Consider the following 23805-nt stretch of genomic DNA (forward strand, 5'->3'; position numbering starts at 1 on the left):
ATGGTATAAAAATATGTAACAATTTCAGTTAGAAAACAAGCTGTTAACTAGCATCTTATCCAAAGAGCCAGTTTGATTAAAACAGAAGCAGAAGAAAACGCAAAACCCCAAACACCTTATCCTATTAAAGTGTTCAGTCCGTAACTTTAAATCCACTATAAACCAGAATTGTTTCAATGCTATAGCCAATCTAACAGGATGCAAGTTCTTCAACTAAAAATAAATTTATTAAACATGAGTCACAAAAACAGTACAGTCAAACGAAGTTGAACACAGGTGACACAATGAAACAACAGATGCTTAACAACTGAGAAAATACAAACTGAAATATATTGCATAATGTTTTTTGTTTCCTGTATTCCAAGGCTTTACTTGGTAAATCTGAATTTTAGGCACACAAATTTCAGTCTGATCCTGGCACAGGAGCACTAGACTCCTTGAAGAACACAGCTAAAACATTTCCAGTGGGGGAAAAAAACCCCAAAACCCCACAACTGTCTACATATATACTGTCAATATACTATTGATCTACTGTCAATATAAAAATAATTTAAGTGCTGTTTATTTACTGAAATTGATGGCTTGTGGTAAGGCATACTATGTTGTGCTACTTGCTATATTCTTCAGAGATCACCCTATGAAAAGTCTACTCAAGTTTTTACACGCTGTTTACAAAAAAAAAAAAGCATTCTGAAGCTGCAAAAATCTCTGAGTTAATACCCCCTTAACCTTACTGTAGTTTCTAAAAAGTGTAAGTTAGCCCTTTCCTGAACACACTTTAAAAAAAGCTGTCAGATGACAGCCAGAACTGTTCAAAATCCAGCTAAGTACACATTTCCTAGATAATTTCCCAGAATCCTTTTTTGTCATACACGACTTAAAAGTTTTCTTCTACATTGTGGCCCAAGAGATTCCAATAGGACCCAGCTAGTTTTCTGAACAAAGAAGTCAGACTTCCTTGCTTTTTAAACATTTAAGTGTCACAACACATGCACAGTTTGAAATTTTTCCTCAGTTTCTGTAGGACACTTGTTTGGGTTTTTTTGACAAAACACTAAGGAAAGACAGCCATCACTTGGGCTCTTCAGGCACCACCATTTCTGAACATAGTTAGCTCTACGGCTGCATCAAAAACATACCAATGTGCTTTCAATAACATGAAGTCAACATTTCTTAAATACAACAGAGCCAACTACAAATCAGCAGTCACAACTTTTTGCCTCCTACTTAGGGCAGCACATTAGTTGGAACTGTTGATATAGCATTACATTAATTAAAAACTTTCCAAAGGATATAGGTGTCTTTTGTATTAAATTCTACTGGTATTGACTGTATATAAAAAAACCTGTGTATAAACTCTTATGACATTAGAGCTTTTAGATTACTATGACTATTGATACTTTGATTTATGGTAAGTTAATCAAAGCAATGAAACTCTTCTGGCTATTAAGATTATTTGTTTGCTTAAAAAGAACCAAATAATAGCAACACATTTGTTACAGCTGTTCTCTCAATGAAATCTAAATATCTGAATACATACATCCAATAAATCACAATTACAGAAAAATAATTAAGCCACTATTAAGTCTTACCTTATGTGCTGGCACTAGATTAACTAACACTGTATCCAAAAGTTCCTGCGACACAGTATCTCCCTCACAAATGATAGAGCTCATTAGATCAACCATGTGCATATGTACTTTTTGGTTATGACCGTTGCTGAAATTAAAAATAAGAGTTCTTAGTGTACTATTCATATAAAATGCAATGTCAATTCAGAGTACTCCCTGTGATGATGAAAAACAACAAGGAATATAATAATCAAATCACAAGTTTTCTATGAAGTCAAAATACTGAAGTTTCTCGGCTGCATATACCACTTTCCAAAACGTTCTTGGATCTCATGCATTTACTACCATAAGAAAAGAGAAGACTGCATCTGTCCCTACCTTGAAAAGGTAGTGTATTAGAACATCCCTCCCCTCTACTCAACACTGGTGACACTTCATCTGGAGTACTGTGTCCAGTTCTGAGCTTCCCAGCACAAGAGACACACAGACATCCTGGGGTCAGTCCAGCAAAGGGCCACAAAGATGATTAAGGGACAGGAGCAGCTCTCATACAAGGAGAGACGGAGAGCTTACTTCTTATTTTAGCCTTGAGAAGAGATGTCTTAGGTAGAAACTTACCATTATGTTTAAATATGTGATGTTGGGAGTAAAGAAGACAGGGCAAGACTCTTCTCAGTGGTGTCCAGTGACAGGACAAGAGGCAATGGGCCCAAGGTGAAATACAGGACATACCATTTAAACGTAAGAAAGAGAAACTTTTTGAATGTAAGGGTGATTGAGCACTAGAAGGTTACCCACAGAGGCCATGAAGTCTCCATCCTTGGAGATGTTGAAAACCCAACTGGCCACAGTCCTGGGCAATCTGCTCTAGCTGACCTAGTTTGAGCAAGGGGGGCAGACTAGACAATCTCTAGCAGTACCGTCCAGTGTCCACTCTTTTCTGACCTACGTTTCTACAGCAATAATCCTCCTAATCCCTTAGAATTGCATACTGCACCATTCAGTTTCAAGAACAGACAATCAAAGTATGTTTCTTGGGGGGGGGGGGGGGGGAGATGATTTGCAGTGTCTTAATTAAAACAGGTAAAACTGACAACTTCTTATATTTATACTGCTACCTTTAGTTAAAACTGAACTACAAAACTAGGCTCATTACAGCCAAGTCACGCAACAGACTGAACACCTAGGTTAAAAACATCCAACCTCAACCACACAATAATATATTATAATTGGGAGTGACAATACTTACTTTATTACTGAAAAAAGTGTTCTGTACAACTGCGTAAAAATCTCATTGCTGTCTTCTAATTCAAAACATATGTTATAAGACTTGACCCAAGCAATGTTCTGTGTTGAACAGGAAAAAATAAAAGCAGTAGTTAGTACAAGATGAAATTGAAAAATTACTTTTAACAATTATTATGAAATAAGTTATGAAGCTTACCTCAAGCAAATAAAAATATCGATTAAACTGGGGGCTTTTTGTATCTTCTAAACCTTTAAGTTGCCTTGTTATGAACATAAATATATCCTGAAAAGAAAGAAGTGGTAGGTGGTTATTTAATGAATTGTAATGAAACTTTCAAAATTAAAATAATTACATTTTTCAATTACTAGTATTATTCATCACTACAAAATATGCAGCAATGACAGACACACTATTTCACTGTCCAAAAGATGATGATCTACAAAAACATCATGGAGAACGTAAATTTTAAAATGCTTTATGTTTCTTTAAAGGGTTGAAAAGTAACCTTTTTCTAAGGAAGCAAAAGTTTTTCTTAAAAAAATAAAAAACAAACACAACCCAAAACACAGAAAAACAAACAAACAGAAAAGAAAACGCAAACCACCCAACTTGACAAACAGAGCTGCAACTGGATGACATGCTGCAGAAGTCACAAGATTATTCAGAAGGACAACTAATTTTACATTTTTACTTTATAGTGCAATAGGTTTCAACAGAAAGGGAAAAAAGCAGTAGGCAACTGCAGCTCTCCTAAGAGTATTATTAGATGTTTACACTGTATGGTTTCTACATTTCTCAGTTATCATGCTACTGACACAGATCACGTCTCTTGCAAAAACCAATAAACCAAAAAACCAAGTTTCTCCTGCCTCCTTTATTAACTTACAACATCAGAAGACTTCTTCAGAAAAAGTCTCACAGAGAATAAATTCAAGCAGGTTATAAAGAACAAACAGTCGATTATGAACAGAATGAAAACACACAGGAAGGTGTCTTTTTAAAATGCTTTTGACATTCAGATAATTAACAGCTGGAAATTCATAACTACTACATTAAATCAAAAGACTCACAAGTACATATCACCAGAAATGGTGTTCCCAGCCTCAACTGTATCTATAGTATTTCATCTAACAATCTAGGTATAAATCAAATAAATTGCAAAAAGGTATAAAGTTGCCATAATAAATACAAGAAAGCCTCACAGTTAACCCTGGAAAAAAAAACTATCCTAGAAATAGTCTAGAAAAACTTTTCTATAACATTTTCAAAGAACGATTTCCTATCAGACCCAGAAGAATAACAAGATGAACAAAAGACAAGAATGGGGCTCCTTTTTTTCTAATGCTACAACTGTCCAACATGATATTCCTGTCATTAAATTGGAGACATACGGGTTTGACAGATGGACCACTAGGTGGATAAGGAATTGGCTGGATGGTTGCACTCAAAGGGTTGTGGTCAACGGCTCAATGTCCAAGTGGAGAACGGTGACGCGTGGTGTTCCTCAGGGGTCAGTACTGGGACCAGCACTGTTTAACATCTTTGTCGTCAACGTGGACAGTGGGATCGAGTGCACCCTCAGCAAGTTTGCTGATGACACCAAGCTGTGTGGTGTGGTCGACACGCTGGAGGGAAGGCATGCCATCTAGAGGGACCTTGACAGGCTGGAGAGGTGGGCCCGTGTCAACCTCATGAAGTTCAACAAGGCCAAGTGCAAGGTCCTGCATGTGGGTCGGCGCAATCCCAAGCACGACTACAGGCTGGGCAGAGAATAGGTTGAGAGTAGCCCTGAGGAGAAGGACTTGGGGGTGTTGATTGATGAGAAGCTCAACATGAGCCGGCAGTGTGCGCTTGCAGCCCAGAAAGCCAACCGTGGCCTGGGCTGCATCAAAAGAAGTGTGACCAGCAGGTTGAGGGAGCTGATCCTGCCCCTCTACTCTGCTCTCCTGAGACCCCGCCTGGAGTACTGCATCCAGCTCTGGAGGCCCCAGTACAAGAGAGACATGGAGCTGTTGGAGCGAGTCCAGAGGAGGGCCACGAAGCTGATCAGAGGGCTGGAGCACCTCTGCTATGAGGACAGGCTGAGAGAGCTGGAGTTGTTCATCCTGGAGAGGAAGAGAAGGCTCTGGGGAGACCTTAGAGCAGGCTTCCAGTACTTACAGGGGGGCTACAAGAAAGCTGGAGAGGGACTGTTTACAAGGGCATGGAGTGACAGAACAAGGGGAAATGGCTTTAAACTAAAATAAGGTAATTTGGTTAGATGTAAGGAAAAAAAAATCTTCACTGTGAGGGTGGTGAGGCACTGGAACAGGTTGCCCAGAGAAGTTGTGGATGCTCCTTCCCTGAAAGTGTTCAAGGCCAGGTTGGATGGGGCTTTGGGCAACCTGATCTAGTGGAGGGTGTCCCTGCCCCTGGCAGGGGGGTTGGAACTAGATGATCTTTAGGGACCCTTCCAACTAATCTAAATCTACCCTCCTTCAGCTTAAAGCCATCACACCTTGTCCTGTCACTCCATGCCCTTGTAAACAGTCCCTCTCCATCTTACCTGTAGGCCCCCTTCAGGTACTGGAAGGCTGCAATAAGGTCTCCCTGGAGCCTTCTCTTCTGCAGGCTGAACAATCCCAACTCTCTCAGCCTGTCTTCATAGGAGACATGCTCCAGCCCTCTGATCATCTTCATGTACAATAAGTCTAGCATCTGATGCTTCACAAATATTAGCATCAACTGAAAAAGTCATCATTTACTAATTATTTTTTCCTATTCCTGTTTTAAAGGAAGACAGACTAAACTCTAAAGTACTTACTAATTTTTAATATTTAGTGTAATAAAAAGTAAAGTTTTTCCCTTTTTTGAGCATACGGAATATACTATTTGAACATAAAGTCAAAACACAGGATAAAATAAATTTTGGCTGCAGCTAAGAATTTCACAAATTGGACAATATCATTTTACATCAGACTTCGTAAAACAATTATACATTAGAACCCAGACTCTAAAATCAAAAGTGCCTACACTTCAACTTTAGGAATATCATTGAATGTTTTTTGTGGATTGCTTTCTTGATACCAATTAACCATTAATGGCTTCAGTAAGCATCAGAACCATGGCTTTCATCATAGAACACATTCAGGTAATTGAAGTTCTGCTACCATATACACTCTTGAACATCTCCATTTCAGAGTCAGGCAGACAGTCCATTTGTCCAAGTGGTTTTCTTTGACACATACCAGTGATTAGAACATCTTCCCCCCAAGAAAATTAGATTTGAGCTTTAGGCTTTCCCCAGACTGAGGAGGACTTAAGTTAGAAATTTCCAGGTCCCAGAAGAGCAATCCTGCACCAGTTCTGCTTTTAGCCTACTCATGGCATTTTCCATCCCTGTTGTCAAATCTCTTTCAACACTCAGTGAGGAATGTAAGATTTATACTGAGGATACACATAAAAGAGAGAAACCCAAAATTCTGATCCCTTCTCTCAGTATCTCACTTGCACGATATGTAAGTTACAAAGAGATCCACATAAATCTTAAGTGTTTGCCCTTGCTTAAGACTAAGTTTTCCCCTCACAAAATTATTCTTTTCAGCACTTCCCTTTGCCATCTTTAACTTTGGTGCTAAACCTTATTAGAGGAGACTCAAAGCTGCAGTATGGATATTAAATACTGGGGAAAATAGTGCCAAGATATAACCTAAGAGGAAGCATTCTTCCTCTTACCTCTTTGTCATAAAGTGGAGGGTACTCTTCAACATTTCTATCAGAGCTTGTCCTGCAACCACAAAAGCTGTTTTCAGCGGAAATGGGTTTGCAAAAAACTACCTCAGTAGCCCTAGGCAAAGGTCTGTATTGTTTGTCCTTTCTTAATTTCTCAAAAAGTGTTTAGAAATCTGCATCAAGAAACTGAATTCTGAAATCTGCACAGATTACAGATCTGAATGCTAACTGCTGAAGTTCCTAGTCTCTTCAGAGCTCTATCCAAGTGGTAGCAGTATGCTTACACTGCAAGTATGAGATCAGTCATGTAAACCTTCCAATGTTACATACTATAAAATTTGAAGCTTAGTAGCATTTGATAGATCAAATTCTGTAAGAAGGAATATTATAATTTGTTAGCCCAACTCAGGAAGAAAAATAAAGTTTAAGCCTAACAAGCAAAAGAAAACATATACTCAAAACTGAAGCAGAAATCAAGATGCCTCAAAACCAAATTTAAATATAGCACAGTAGAGAAAACTAATGTTTGTCTCCAGTTGAATATGGTGTAATCAATAAGTAAGGTAACTAGATAGCATGTAATCAGAGGTGAAATAATTCAGAATTAAGAAAATACAGCTAAACAGAAATCCCTAGGTGTGTCTCCAGCATGTCAGGTAACAAAGGATGTATTACAGTAGAAACTGTACTGTTTGCCCTACTTAAGAAGGGCTTCTGGTGCTTCTGGATCAGAGGATTCTAGATCAAAAGTTGAGTGATTTCTTCTTGAGTGGTAATAGTTACCTACCACCACAACCACCTTTTTATCTGTGGAACAAACAACCCAAAACAAAAAAGCCCACACACACTCTTAAATCAGGAAGACAAAAAAAGTACATGTTTTTCACTGTTATTTTCCCCTGCAAGACTTTCTATAAGACTTGGTTGGTTCATCACTCTAGATTCAGACTGTGTAAGGGAAGTAGTTTGATTTTGTCAGTTGGAAAGAAAGTTAGATTTCTATTTAAAAAAAAAGAGAAAACACACAAACTAATCTTAAATTTAATTTTTCTGAAACAAATGGGGCAGATATGTAATGCCTTTTCAAACCTGGCATTTCTCTATCAACCATCTCCATCTAGTGGGATCAGTGATGTTTGTAATTGCAGAATTTTCCAATTCACATCAGAAATCATTATCCTCTGTACAAAAATGCTTGTTCTTTGTTTCAACAAAACCTTTATCTAGAAAAATACAGTAATCATCTCATGGTAGTTTAATTCGAAACAGCAGGGGTATTTTCCCAGCTAAAGGAATTAGCTATCTTGTAAGATATTACAAAAAAAGCTATAGACATAACAGTCTTATTTTAGAAATACTGATATCTGCAACTCCAAATGACAGTTCAATAAAATTTATTTTCAATATAAATCCAAAACTCTGTAAGTCATTAAAGTGAGTAAAGTCATTAGAGTGGTATTATATATCACTTTATCTGATGAACATTTGGCTTGATCAAACACCCCCTATCCCAGAATCAAGTGAAAACCTTGAATTGCTTAGGCTGAACCAGAAATAAAGGGAGAAAAAAAAGAGTTATAATCAATTATGTTAATAATTCAGTTCAAAAACCTGGTGTGGAAAAACAAATTAATTCAATTTACCTTTAGTTTATCTGGTGAAGTGTACGGAGCTTCAGGGGCATAAATTCTGAAAATATCAGCAAGACAACATGCTACCAACAAACGTACATCCTTATCAGGATGTTTGAGGAAAAAATCTGAAGCAAGATGTAAAGCAAGATTTAGGTAGAGCTCCTTTTCTTCTTCAGAGTCCTGGTCCATATCCATGAAAGTTTTCACAACCATCTAAAAAGAGAGACAGACATCAGTACGTAAAATGAAATACTCTAACAGGGTCCTTACTGAAAGTTCCTTTTCTGGTTTTGTGCAACTTCTATCATAAGCATTATTAGCAATGCAGTAGCACTTATTTGAGTAACATGTGTCTTATTTTTCAAGGTACAGGAAGGGCCTAGTCAAGTCCTCTATCAATTAGCCCAACACACAGTCTCAGCAGAGTTACTGAAAGTCTAGCTGTAGTACTTCACATATCTTTTTGAGAAACCATATAATCAAGTTGACCGGTTCAAAAAAATACAACAGTATTCACTGTGACAGCCATTCACTGAAAGATTTAGAAAACAGCAAAACTTTATTCAAAATATTTATTTCTCCCTAATGTGTTTACTGTTACAGTTCATTTTCTCTCTATTCTCTTTCAATTTCAGGTTCTCTCTACTACTGCTCTGAGGACAAGTTTATCCCCGGTGCTGCCCAGAAGCAGAGCATGCACTTTCAGCAGAAGCATATATAAATCCACCGCAGCCCAGCAGCATGCATGTTGTCCAACAGGACTAAAATGCCTATTAGTATTGTTAGGATCCAGTACACTAAAGTTACGGAATAAAAAGAAAAATAGTCTGAGACACCAAGTATTTAACACCCTAAAAAGAAAAAAAGCAAGAAAAGTCATAATTAGTAACTGCCAGTTGATGAGAATTCTTATATTTAAAAAAATGTTTGAAAGAGAAAAACCTATTGACAAAACAACATAATGAGGCTTTTCTCCAATTTCTTATTTGAATCACAGAGGCAGAGCTATTTTAAGGAGTTAACTCTTGTTAAAATTAACAAAATGGTAATAAAGACTTAATTACACAATCCTGAGAATTAAAGTGAAAACTCCCATCTGTTTCGCCAGTGCGAGATATTTTTCAAGAATGCCAGTTAAGTTCCTCAAAAAAAAAAAAAAAAACAAAACCCAACAAAAACACACACAAAACAAAACACAAACCACCCTAAACCACTACAAATTATTTTACTTTGCTATAGTTTGTTTTATTCATTTATTTCCCTCAAAAAATTTACTATAATTGGTCAGGTAGCGACAAATCCTACTTTAAAAAAGAGGAAGGACTTCTGCATAATTAGGATCACAGCAGCTGTAAAGTTTTCAAGCATATTAGAATCCTTTACTAAAAGGCACAGAAGATGTGTAGCTTATGCACACATATAATTTCCATTGAGAGAAAAATAAAGTCCTCCCCAGTCAGACACAAGACGAACCATTTGAGGTGCACTGGCGCCCTTACTATGAATTTAAAACATAGAATTGTTTTCACTTCTATGGAAAGTAGTTAGATCTATATATAATTAAAGATGTAATGAATAAATATTGAGGTGTCACAAGAATTCTTGCAACAAGTATGGGGTTTTTTGTTCACTCTAGAAATGAACCTTCAGTTTCTCTTCCCTGACAACATGAACTTCCATACTGGTCAGGACACCAAAAACAGTCATCTTGTCTCCAGGGTAATCTGTCACAGTGTTTAAGGAAAAACAAAGAAAAACAAGCTAGTTCTCCTAGCACACCTTCCTAGCTTCCTGCAAAACAGTAGGTTAGAGGGTTCCTGAGCCTGAAATTGCACCCAGACCACCATGATTAATATTCCTGGAGCTTCATCTTCCACATGTGGCCAATATTTCTTAACCTGTTCAATTTTTCCTACATCTTTCTACAGTAATAAGCTTTGGAATTTAGTTATGTAACTTATGGAAAAGTATGTTATTAGACTGCTGGCCTAAAATTAATATATTTCATTAAGGATGCCTTGGTTCTTGTGTACTAAGAGAAACTGTGGGAAAAATGGTCTTCTCACACTATTCATCATTTCCAAAAGTTTACCACCTTCTTTCTGTCTTCAACACTAGTTCATAACTCAGACCATTTAGTTTCTATCTCCTTTTCAAATCTGCTATAACTTGGAGATTGCACGGATCAAAAATGCATACAATCTGTGGGGTAAGTTATGCTAATATATTAATTGACTGTGCATATTTTCCATTTTATTCTCAGATGTCACAATAATTTGTGTTTATATAAATATATTGTCATTAGCAAACAGTAGATTATCTGCTTGTGCAAATTAGAATAAAATCCACAGAAAAGCACTTCTTTCCTAATACATATACAAATTTGGCAGTCAGGGAAGTGAAGAGGCTAATAGTTCAGTTATTTATCAACTACTGTTCTTTAGCACCTGAAACTGTGTTTATATTGCAGGTCTATACACTTGTGCTGTAGCCTAGATCATCCAACCCTTCATAAAAGGGACACTGTGTGGTTGTCTCCCTGCCTGTGTACTGATGAATACACAGCCAGAATCAACAGTTGACAAGAAATACAAATCACCCTGCAAAGTACACATCTCCTACAAGACAGATCAAGATGACGGAACAGAAGGGACTGGACATTCAAGGCCAAAAATTAAATGAAACTATAGGAGAAAAATTATCAGTAAGAACTGTGTGCATTTTCACAAGCTGAAGACAATACGCAAGTGCTAGAGTCACCCATAAAGTTGTGTCATCTTCTATTCAAAATCATAGAATACAGTACAGTGACTAAAGTCTATCAGCCCAATTCCCAAAGCACAGACAAGTTACTAGGGGAAGGGGAGAAGGAATCCTTGTGTTTTGGGGTTTTATTGGGATTTGTTCATTTACTAGTAGTTCAAACTGACTTAAAACTACTTAAGAAAAATCTCCAAATTAAGCTCTTCCAACTGTTAGAATATTTAAGGTTCCTCTCCCACATCTGTTCCCTCCTATTTCACAGTGCAAACCCAAGCTGCAGGCATTCCTTCTACACAATACTAACAGGCCTGCCTTTTTGTTAGAGTACACGGGTCGAAAAGAACTGCAGTAACATAGTTATCCTGCAAATCTCTCCAATTTTCCCATAGAGTTAAGTCAAATGAAGTGGTCAAGAAATTCAGGAGACAGATATACATAATCAAAGACTTTCATTATGATACAGGCTAAAATAAAGTGGCTTTTACAATCAACACAAAGAACACAAATGCATAAGAGGAATGTATTCTGACGCATCCATATTATTTCCAAAATTATGACTCTCTTTTCATGTTTTCCAGTATTTTCTTCTCTAACAGTACTGACTGACTGTAAGAGCTGAAATAAAATTTAAGTAGTATTTGAAATTAATATAGCTTATTTCCATTTGTGATTTTTAACTTATTTAAACATTTTTGGACAAGTCACTTCAAGAAAGTGGTAGAACAGAAGGTAAAGTCCAAAAGAATAGAAAAAAATAATCATTTTGGATAGAAAATATAGGAATAGGATCATTGAATGCTGTATATAAGAAAAGTCAATCTGCAAACAGTTATTTGCTTACTAACCTTTAGCCTTCTGACCATCTCTTCTTTAGATATTTTATCAGAGATTTCTTTGACTCCTGGAGGATATGTGATTTTTCCATCGTTGGCTCTCGTCTTTGAATGAGCCATGATTTCACAATTTTAAAACTGTGGAAAGAAAAAGTCAGTGTTGTTTAGCTAGTTTAGGTTTACCTTGGCTTGTCCCACTTTTACAAATGAAATCCAACTTGAAATATACAGACAAAACCCATACAAAGAAAAAACTAGACAAAAGATTTTGATTGTTTTCAGTAATCTGTATTGTGGCAGACAGCAATGGGTTTGATATTCAGGTAGACTGTCCTACACTACAATAAAACTTTCAAGAAGTACACAACAGAAAAGCTAAAACCCCTCATTCCTGAATGTATTTGATCTTCACACTTAGAGATGTAACCAAGAATCTTCTTATCTCAGTCTACGAACTATTACCACCAGATTGTCAATCTGCTCAAGGGTAAGAAGGCTCTGCAGAGGGATCTGAACAGGCTGGATTGATGGGCTGAGGCCAACTGCATGAGGTTTAACAAGGCCAAGTGCTGGGTCCTGCACTTGGGTCACAACCACCCCATGCAACGCTAGAGGCTTGGGGAAGAGTGGCTGGAAAGCTGCCCAGCAGAAAAGGACCTGGGTGTGCTGGTTGACAGCTGGCTGAATATGACCCAGCAGTGTGCCCAGGTGGCCAAGAAGGCCAACAGCATCCTGGCTTCTATCAGGAACAGCGTGGCCAGCAGGAGTAGGGAAGCGATTGTGCCCTTGCACTCGGCACCAATGAGGCCACACCTTGAGTCCTGTGTTCAGTTTTGGGCCCCTCACTACAAGAAACACATTGAGGTGCTGGAGTGTGTCCAGAGAAGGGCAACGAAGCCGCTGAAGGATCTAGAGCACAAGTCTTATGAGGAGCAGCTGAGGGAACTGGGATTGTTTAGTCTGGAGAAAAGGAGGCTGAGGGGAGACCTGATGGCTCTCTACAACTTCCTGAAAGGAGGTTGTAGCCAGGTGGGTGTTGGTCTCTTCTCTCAAGTAAGAAGAGACAGCACAAGGGGAAACGGCCTCAAGTTGTGCCAGGGGAGGTTTAGATTGGATACTAGGAAAAAATTTCTTCACTGAAAGAATGGTCAGGCATTGGAGCAGGCTGCCCAGAGAGGTGGTGAAGTCACGATCTCTGGAGGTATTCAAAAAACGTGTAGACGTGGCACTTCGGGACATGGTTTAGTAGACATGGTGGTCTTGGGTCAATAATTGGACTTGATGATCTTAGAGGTCTTTTCCAACCTTAAAGATTCTATGATTCTATGATCTTTACTAATGTTTTACAAAACAAAAAGTTAATGCTGACATTTAAATAATTTTTGTAAAGAATGCATACAGCACATCTTTATTTTAGAAAACGGGGAAAATATCAGTATAATGAACATAGACTACTTCAATAGATATGATACGCAGTGCAATAGCAACACAAAAGCCAACTCCCTTTCTGTCATCTTCTCTGTGTCTACATATACATGGCAGTTGAACCAAGTGCTGTGTACTTGGAGTTGTAGTTAAAACAGATAATGAGAAAACGGGGAAGGAACAAAACTCAATCAAGTAACTCGTTCTAATACCCCCAGGAAAATATGATGCCATCTTTATCCTTGTTATATTTGTTAATGCACAATCATGACAGTAAGTCTAGGACTCCTCAAAAATGCACAGATGTATCCAAGTTCACTCTTCTTGCTGTTTGACACAGATCTTCCATTCTAGCTTTCAGATGGAATGGTGTTATACTTCATAGCTAAATTAATTTTAATGGTTCTGCACAGCAGAAGGGAGTCTTGCTACCCTCAATCCAAGAATATATAAAAGCATCAGATGCTTTGCTGGATCAATCAAACTCACCAACTCTGAAAAACAAGCCTAATTGGTTTTGAAACACAATTAACAAGCAAAGCTAACTGAAGGGAAGGAAGGGAAGGAACCGGAATTAAGGGAACTGAGGAACCAAACTCCCCCTCCAGTGGTGGACAGCTGTCAGATCACATCAACTGCAGTAGAAACCTGATTAGAATATGGTGACACAGTCCCATTTGCAACACATTATTAAATAATTCAAAGACTGAAACGCATATATTATGGCCAAGTTGAACTGTCCAGCTCACATGTCCAACTGACACGCAACCAAGTTTTTAAGCTCAAGTGGCATTCAAGGCCTGAGTTTGAAACTGAACATCTGTATTGTGTTTACATGGCAAAGTATTGGTAGCAGGGGAGGCTGCAGGGATGGACTCTGTGGGGAGAAACCAGGGGCTGCCCCCGTGGCGGACAGAGCCAGTTCCAGCCAGCTCCAAAACGGACTCACCCCTGGCCAAAGCTGAGCCCATAGAGGACCATGTCAGAGCAGATATCCACACTGCAGCCTGTGGAGAGGAGACGACACTGGAGCAGGCTCCTGGCAGGACCTGTGACCCCGTAGGAGACCCATGCTGCAGAGTCTATTCCTGAAGGACTGTACCTTACGAGAAGGGCCCAGGCTGGAGCAGTTCTTGAAGAACTGCAGCCCATGGGAAGGACTGGCACTAGATACATTTGTGAATGACTGCATCCCTTGGTTACGGCCCACACTGCAGAAGGGGAAAAAGTGTGAGGAAGGAGTGGGAAAGACGAAGGGTTGTGAACTGACCACAACCCCTCTTCCCTATCTCCCCTGTGCTGCTGGACAGGGAAGGTAGAAGAGTCGGAAATGAAGGAGTGAAGTTGAGCCTGGAAAGAAGGGGAGTTGGGGAGATGATATCTTTAGTTTCGTCTTTGTTTCTCACCATCCTGCTCTATTTTTATTTGGCAATAAATTAATCTTCCCCAAGTCAAGTCTGGTTTGTCCATGATGGTTATGGGTAAGCAATCTCCCTGTATTTATCTTGAGCTTTTTCATCTTTTCTCCCCCATTCTGCTGAGCAGGGGGAGTCAGAGATCAGCTGGGTAGGTGCTTAACAGACAGCCAAGGTTATGTAACAGGGTACATAACTTATCCCTCTCACAAGTACAGAATACACTAAATAGGAATTAATTTGCTATAGAATACATCTAATCTTATAGGACCAAAGATTTATTTATAAAAGGTTCAGTGAAATAACCTATTACTTAGACCATAAGGGACAAAAAATAATAATCCTTTTAAACTTCCTATGTAATAAAAATTTGCAGATCACTTCTGAAAGTCTTTTAGGATTAATGATGGAGCACCTCTCGTATGAGGACAGGCAGAGAGAGTTGGGATTGTTCAGCCTGGAGAAAAGAAGGCTCTGGGGAGACCTTAGAGCAGCCTTCCAGTACCTGAAGGGGCCTACAGGATGGAGAGGGACTGTTTATCAGGGAGTGTAGTGATAGGACAAGGGGTAATGGGTTCAAGCTGAAGGAGGGTCAATTTAGATTAGATGTTAGGAAGAAATTCTTGACTGTGAGAGTGGTGAGGCACTGGAACAGGTTGCCCAGAGAAGCTGTGGAGGCCCCATCCCTGGAAGCCAGGCTGAATGAGGCTTTGGGCAACCTGATCTAGTGGAGGGTGTCCCTGCCCATGGCAGGGGGGTTGGAATGAGATGATCTTTAAGGTCCCTTCCAACCCAAACCACTCTATGATTCCATGATAAGCTTTACTGGGGGGGGGGGGGGGGGGGGAGGAAGGGAAGTAATTTAAAACAAAGAGTGAAAACCAAACTCCATCATTCAACAAGAGAAAATTCAATGCTAAACTACCCCCTTGTAAAACAGTTATCACTTCAACCATTACCTAACAATGAATTAGCTTGTTACATCCCACTGCTAGAAGTTTCTGCTCTTCTGGACTGACAATATAGCTGTGCATACCTAGCTCTGTCAAAATAATCTGTGTTGAACACTTAGTAGGACCCAAGATTTTTTGGGGAGGTTGTTTTTAATCCTGATTCTAGCCAAATGAAAGTCTCTGTGATTTAACATAACAGTTACACCAGCTGTTTCAGCTAACTCCTGTCAGGGAAAAGGAAGACAGTGACAGCTAAAACAGCAGCCTCGAGGCCAGCTGTATCTAGAACATGTTTGAGCATGAAAATCCATAAGCCAGGGAGGTGATATCCAATGACTGAATTTCAAAAAAGCTTTTTAAATTTGTTTTTAAGGATGCACCGTCTTCTTTTGGAATATACTGGAAGATGAGAAGCATTTTGAAAAAGGGCAATTCTTTGAAAGTTTGATCTCAAACAAACAAGAGACTCAGCTGACAGATTTTTTTAAATTTTTAACAACTGAAACTTTAGAAGTTCTCCATAATGTTTTCAGAAATCTGGTATTATTCCATATACACAATCAGAAGGCAAAGAAAAAGGAAAATGCTCACATGGACACTGAGCAGACATTGAGATGCTTTGCACCAGCCAGAATATAAGCTTATTAACTAATCAGCAAGATGTGTACGGTTTCTGCTCTTATATGAGAACAAAAAAAGGAGATAAATATAACAACAAATATGTAACAAACAAATGCTAACCCTAATGCACAGGAATAAAAATCATGATTCAATCAGGCTTTGGTTATGTTAAGCAGCACTATAAGCCAAGTCAAGTCTTCAAAAACTACAAAGAAAATAAATATATCTTAAGCTCATATAGCACTTTAAATATTAATTCCACTCCTTGTGCAAAAGAAGATGATACAGTAGGACTTAAGATGTCTAGGCACTGCTGCTTTCAACAAATCAGCACCAGAAGCACTGTTGCAACTATAACTTGAAAGACTTGAAATCAGGAACCAAGAACAGGTCTGTAGAAGTACATTGAAAAGTGGTATGTATAAAAAAGCTTGACAAATTAAAAACTAAATTATAAATGGTGGGGGGGAGGGGGCACTCAGTAGAAGAAACTAGTACATGAAAATAAACAGAGAAAAAGAGAGATGACAAAATAGATAGTCTTCGTACAATAATAACAGGAAAATTAAACCATGAAAAAAAGCAACAAAAGTGGAAGCTGCATTTATTGGACATTTAAATAGGACGGACTAAAGTCATGCACCTCCTGTGACAAAAGTTAAATGAAAAGATCATATTTAATGTAAAATTATGATTATCAGCCAGACCATAGATGAGGAACAATTCATTACTCTAAACAGAAATAATTAGTAACACATACCATTGCCAAAATTTGGTCAAACTCAAATAAATAAAATACAAACTACAGTTCTGTACATAATTAGCAGGACCCAATAACTACTCGATACCAGCTAAGTCTACTGGCCATATCTTTTAATATTAATATTCAATATTCAGATGGTTTCTATATAGTACATAATTCTTTTTGAGTAGTTTAACTACACACATACTACTTGCTCAATACTATAAAAAACAGATTACACACATGCAAATAAAAGATGGATTGATATCTTGCATATTAAGTACCTATGCAATATATTTAATAGGTCAATAAATATCATTACACGCTGTTAAGTCAATGATCTAAAGGAGGACCTAAATCATACTCCATTTAATAGTATTTTGTTTGGATGACAGTTCACATTGCCTATGGTGATCTAATTAACTGTACTAATCATTAAACAAACTATGCTTTAACATACATGAGGTCATGTGTCAGCAGTACTTTTTCAGAGATCTGTACATGTGTTTAAATCTTAATCTTTCAGATATTTTTTCAGAAATCTCTTCCAGCTTTAGCAAATCAATTCCTCTATTTCTTACAAGTCTGTCTCCTGCCTTACTATTGACTCCTCTTTAAAATCCAGAATCCAAACATGATGATACAGATCACCAGAAAAAGCGATCACCTTTACAAACGTCACCATTCTTGTTTTTCAGAACTTTCACTGACCTATACATAATTGTTTATGTAGTTACATCTTGAGATCAGTATTTTTAAGTTACATATAAAAACTTTAAGAAAGCTTATGTAAATTTGACGAATACAAATACTTACACCTTTAAATCTATCTTTGCAAGACATTTTACAATGAGCTGCTGGGAATAAGACTTTCTTCACATTCACAGAGCTATCAGAAGCCCAAGTGAATTTAATAAATTGCTGGCATGGAAGAAAGTTGCAACATGTAGACATTTAATTACATGTGTTTACACAGTTCATATCACTCCGACAACAAGAAAGTGTAGCCAAGAAAAAGGATTAGCAAATATTCATCAATCTGTTCTCTGCAATTGAGCAGTGCGACTAGTGGCCTCTCATTGTCATAGGCCATTCCATCAAAAATACAAAGACAGTTTAGAAGACCCAAGAACATCTTCCCTAAATTGTCTCAGAGAATATTGAGAGGAAGTCAAATCTTTTTTTCATCTCGTAAACCACAATACAGAGTTCACTCCAAAGCTCTATTTCTCCATCAACATGCTGGTTTTTATTTCTTCCATTATTTATATCAACTTTTTTTTATTTTTGTCCCCTCAGTAGGTAACATCCTTGTATGATTAAATATAAACCATGACAAAGACTTTGAGAGCACTAACTTTGCTTCAACAATATAGCATGTATGAAGAAATTGGTCAAGCTGTCATTTCCACAAAAGATACAAGGTATTCTGCAGAGATTACTCAGCAACTTACAGAAGTGGAAGAGGCAGGCATCTTTTTACTTCAGCAGGATTATTAATAAAACACAAATAACAATGATTTAAGCCACTTATAGAAAATTTTTACATCCCGGTAAACTCCTGCTGTGTATAGCTGATTGACAACAATTGATCAATGTGAGAAGTGACTTAGGTGTTAGAGACTTTCATTATGTGACACTAAATTAAATGTATTTCCATAATAAATACTGCTAAGGAGTTATATCTCAGCTATTAAAAAAAACACTCTGAGCTGAAACTTGGCAGTTAATTTTCTGCTGTTGAGTAAAATAGAAAACTTTAGTGTTAGACCAAGTGTGCTCATGTAAATCCAAGTCATTTTTTGGAGTGATTCAGATATAATGTCTAGATTAATACTTTCCATTCTCTTTTAGAAATGTTATATTATGTTATGCTGTTTACTTAACCATCAATAAATCAAGATACTGGTGTTATTCATAGTATCAAGAAAATGTTAGCTTCCTATCTCTGTAAGGCAGCACTATACATCGTAAGGACTGATACAAGAATTTACAGAAACCACTAATTAAAGGTCTTCTGAAATGAAGAACCACATTGTAAGGCAGAACTAACACTCTCAGCCTGGTAAATGACATGAAAAGTGCTAGGTTTCACTACAGAAGTCTCATTAAAACCTTGGACAGTCAATACGTAAGTAATAACACCTGTTTAAATTAGGAAACACTATTTTTAAACCTCCCATTAGAAAATATGGCAAACAGCATTAAGTTTCTTTATTAACATATTAAGTAAACACTTAGCAGAAATTGAAAAGATGTGCAGGTAATAACCATGCAAGAGGAGTTATTTTCATAACATACAGAGGATATGGAGGATTCAGGAAAAGAACTAACACATAAGAATAAAGAACAAAACATTAAGCCACAATACTGGTCACATATGCACACTAAAAAACCTGCAAACAACTTACACAGAATATAGTACTCCTCCTTGCAATCAGTTAGGAAATGATCCCAGGCAAGTCCCCATTTCTGCTGCTAAGATTTTTTCAAACTTCATCAGAGAAAGCCTCCCAAAGATTAAGCAAGTAGACAGTATTCAGTACCAACTTATCTCAGCATACAGCTCTGTCCAGTGGTGTTGCAGACACTGCAGCTTCCACAAAACGTGTGCCCAACTTGTAAATTTCAGCATTTTTTCAGATGTGATTAAAAAGAAAAAGTGACAAGAATAAAATTGCGCTTTTTTTGCCATTTATGAAACAGCATTTTCACTGACATAAGCCTAATTTTTTTAAAAAAGGATGAGAAACTACATAACAGAATTCACCACTAAACCTATCAACAACCTAAGAAAAAACAAAATTGCCCTGTTATTGTGGGATCTCAGCTTTCATACTTCAACCCAAGACTAAGCAAATTGACTGCAGGCATTACAATTATAATTTCTTATTTCTGTGCATGGCTGCAGGAAAAGAAGTGACAAGGAGATAGAAATTGGAAGAGAAAGAAAGAGGTAAAACCATAACTGAACAAAGAAATACTGGTTCAGATTAAAAAAGTGTAATTACTTGTTTCATAAAGTGGAGAAGAGTGTAGGGTGACACTATGATGTTAGTAAAATAGACATCTGCGATTTATTTGTCAGTTAGCCAAACACTAGGGAAAACATTCCACCTCATTACTTATTAGGTGTTACACAAGCATACTATATAAAACCTCAAAAAAGGCAAGTCCGTAACAAGCAGACTATGACCAGTTCGCAGAGTGTTTAACATTGAATGAAAAGTATGTGAAACAACAAAAATGGTAATATTGCAAAGAAAGTACAGTAAGTCATCCAAACTGACTTGAACTTAAATTTAGTGGGACAGGGGCGTGGCAGTTTTCAGCTAATACACTTACTAAGTGTTTCCAGTCCTGTAGTACATAAATCTATTTTGCTTTACAAAAATATAATTTCTTAAAGAAATGGAAATGAATGCATAGGAGCTGCAAGTGGGCAAGATGCCATTATGCTCACAAAATCAGAAATGTACAGCTTGGATGCAGAAGATTTTGTGAAAAGGTAACACTTGGCCAGTGGGGAGGAGAAGCAGAGAGAAAGGCAGGTGCAGAGAATAAAGTTAAGTCTCATTAAGTCTAAGAAAAAGCCATTAAGTTTTTGACAATGACCATTTCACCTTAACCTTCAAAGGATGAAACCTTCTCACATACTAAAGGTCACTATCAAATACTATGAAGTTTAGTCACATTACAGGGGCTGCTAACACTTCTTGTTAAGTTTTCCTGATGGTCTCCATTAAAAAAAAAAAAAAAAAAAACAGTCACTTCAGCTCTGACAAAGCTGCAATACTTCTATCATATATCCTACATAAAGGATCTTCAGTTGAGTGTTAGTGGCTCTATGTCCAAGAATAAATCCAAGATGAAGTAAACTAAACTCAGTGTATCACAAATCTGACAGAGCTGTCTAAAAAGATGCTAGTTTCCCTGTCCTCTAGGATACAAGCACGAATTCAGGAAAACAGTACTCTTTAGCATAAGAGTATTAAAGCATATTCTTTGCCTCCAAGAAAACTTCCCCAAAGCTTCTGAAAAGCCACAATATACATATTCTCTACAGATTCTTGATTTTAATAATAAAGCTTACAAAAATTGTCTTTATTGATTACTTCCATGCCTTGACAGCCTATACTTCAGGATGATTTGAATAGAGTTTAGGAAAGAATGCAGTCAAAAGAATACCTGGAGTCTACAATAAGGACATGGTCTAAGCAAGATTAAAACTAAAGTGCATATTTTGACCTAACTCAAGAAATCAGACGTCTCCCATCCTTCTTGCTAATGTTATGACTGCAATAAAAAAAAGTGAACTCAGTTGCTCATATAGAAGACTCAAACCAATCAGTACTAAACTGAAATGTGAGTGCTTTGTCTGAAGGCACACATCTTTGAAATAATACTGATGAGATTTGAGAATTAAGCATGGTAATTTAATTATTACAAACAACACTCGGGGAGAATTAAGCAAGATGATCTTAAAGGTCTTTTCCAACCTAAATGATTCTATGATTCAGAGATTGTAAAGTTCACAAAAGCCCATTAAGTCCACCATTGGTGGATGAAGACTCATTTCAATCCTTCCCTCACCTTGACATATTCACCTGGCTTCTGCTGGGGATGCCCTTGAAATACCCCACCTTTCTAATGCTGGTGAGAAATCTGATATACTGGTGTTCAAAATACATTTGTCAAGGGACCCACTTGCAATCCTGTTTATACCTCCAGAAAAATGGAGAGTGTAATTCAGCAAACTATCAGTATTAGTTAAGACCACAAACATAAATGTTCCAGACATCTTGCAGAATTTCAGACAGTGAACGAATAGCACGTGTATCAGCTGCAGGATAACTCTGCTTCCATTCCACCACATGAAACTGTCACACACACCAACATTACCCACACAGGTGGTTTTCAGAAAGGTAAGAAATGTTCACATTCTATCTGTATATTTGAGCTATACAATACCGAGGAGAAGCAGTGAAATTTGTATGAACCTCCTCATTAACTATTACTGCATCTGGGAATACTGCTGTTAGTGGGAAATTTGGAATAAAAAAGCCTCTTCTATCAAGAAAGCCACATACATGCAGTTGGATGGCCAAAACTACCTTCTATGTCACACTTAAGTCAGGATACAGGTTATTCTCCAACCTATAGACACATGACAAAACTTAAGTTTCACAAACAACATCACATAAGTATGTAATCCCACAGAATATGATTTTGCCAACACTCAGAGACCATGAATGTTTATACTAAATTGACACAAGCAGTGCATAAATAAAGTGTCTGTTTTGAAAGGACCAAATTGAAAGCAGAATCAATTTGGAAACGTACACAATTCCAACACAGTGGTCACAGGCAATGTCCATGCCAGACGAACAAAACTGAGTTTTAAGCTGTTGGTCAGGGTGCAAGGAGAGTTTTCATTCTAAATGAATTCAAACAACCACTTAGTATAAGTTGTAAGTAGTAATCAGAGCCCTCAAGACAGGAGAGTTGCACCACAAAGACTGGGAAATATAGAAATAAAGACAGAATTGGAGCCAAACTGAGATGGCCATTGTAAACAAACAAATAAAACCCAAAAAAACTGCACTTCAATAGCTAAAACCAAGGGGGGGGAAGGTATTACTACACAGTAATGATTGAATATGAAGATGATACTGAAATACCCTAAAAAGTCAGCTGAATACCCATTTTCAAAGAAACAGCAGGTAAAACTTTATTCCTATGACAATTGCTAACAGGTATACTCAATCAGAAGTTACTATGTCTACACTTAAGAACTTCACACTTCCAAATCAAAGCAATTGCACAGACACTATCAGAGAATTTATGAACAAGTGTGGTATGCAAAACATTTTAAAGGTATTTAAAAAACCTAAGGTGTAGTAGACTTCAATTTTAAAAATTTAAACTAACTTTAAAAATTAAGCTATGGTACGAGAAAATAAAGGCAGCAGTCACTAATAATACAGAGCAAAAAAGTAATACTGCCATTACAGCTGCACTAGTTTGATGTCAATAATATTTGAAGAGCTTAGAAGAAATTTGCATGCTAAAGTAAGAATTTTAAATACAGGGATAAACATAGCTTATAAGGTTATCGTACTACCCTGGGACAATTTATGTTTGATCAGTCCATGATAAAATAATTTGCACCTTCCTGGTACCAAAAATCCTTTATCATTTAAGCATTAAATTGGAAATTGTTGATGGATGGATGCAGAGATGGATCAGACTGTCACTCAGTAAAACACTGAAAGCAAAGATTAGAAAAACAGAAATATTTTTAAGTATAAAGACTGCATTTGAACCCCCAAACGAGAATAAGCTACAAGTCTGAAAGAAAATCAACTGTAAGGGGAAAAAACAGGGGGTTGAAAGGGGGTCGTATGACTAGGTCCAGGCATAGAAAAATCACTGCAAGACTATACACTAGTGCCATGCAACATTAGTTCTAGACAAGATACTTCAAAACAAACAAACAAAACACAAACCCAAAACCTCAACACAAACCCAAGACACAAAAACCCAAAACCTAACACAGATTTTAAGCTACTGGCAAGAACTTGCTTGGAATACTATGTACAACTACCAACACCTATAATTGAGATTACGTACACTTTTTCCAATTTGAATTAAGTCTACTACATCAGGAGAGCACATCTACAGAGGCAAGAGACAGTCAGAAGGATAAGTGGAAGAAAGGTAGAAATCACTATAAAAACCAGAAATACTGAAGATCCCACCCAAAGAAAACAAACCACTGTAAGATAAAAGCTTAAAGACAAATAGCTCTGACAATGACGAAAACCTGATAATTAGAGGAGGACTTCTAAGTTTTTAAATTAAAGTTTTGGAACAACTTTCTGGTTG

General features: G+C 37.4%; 1 protein-coding gene across 7 annotated transcripts in view; it reads right to left on the bottom strand.

Annotated features, from left to right (window-relative positions):
• PDS5B (PDS5 cohesin associated factor B) overlaps positions 1 to 23805 on the bottom strand; it is a 118409-nt gene that overhangs the window by 84377 nt on the left and 10227 nt on the right. For all 7 annotated transcript variants that reach the window (XM_054843866.1, XM_054843846.1, XM_054843856.1 and 4 more), the window contains exons 2-6: positions 11774 to 11899; positions 8175 to 8378; positions 3016 to 3102; positions 2821 to 2918; positions 1593 to 1719 (exon numbers count right to left, since the gene is read on the bottom strand). In XM_054843866.1, coding sequence (XP_054699841.1) covers positions 1593 to 1719; positions 2821 to 2918; positions 3016 to 3102; positions 8175 to 8378; positions 11774 to 11881 — 624 coding nt within the window. In that variant the 5' untranslated portion in view covers positions 11882 to 11899. The remainder of the gene's footprint in view (positions 1 to 1592; positions 1720 to 2820; positions 2919 to 3015; positions 3103 to 8174; positions 8379 to 11773; positions 11900 to 23805) is intronic.

This window comes from Grus americana, chromosome 1 (assembly GCF_028858705.1).
Source record: "Grus americana isolate bGruAme1 chromosome 1, bGruAme1.mat, whole genome shotgun sequence".
Classification (NCBI taxonomy): domain Eukaryota; kingdom Metazoa; phylum Chordata; class Aves; order Gruiformes; family Gruidae; genus Grus; species Grus americana.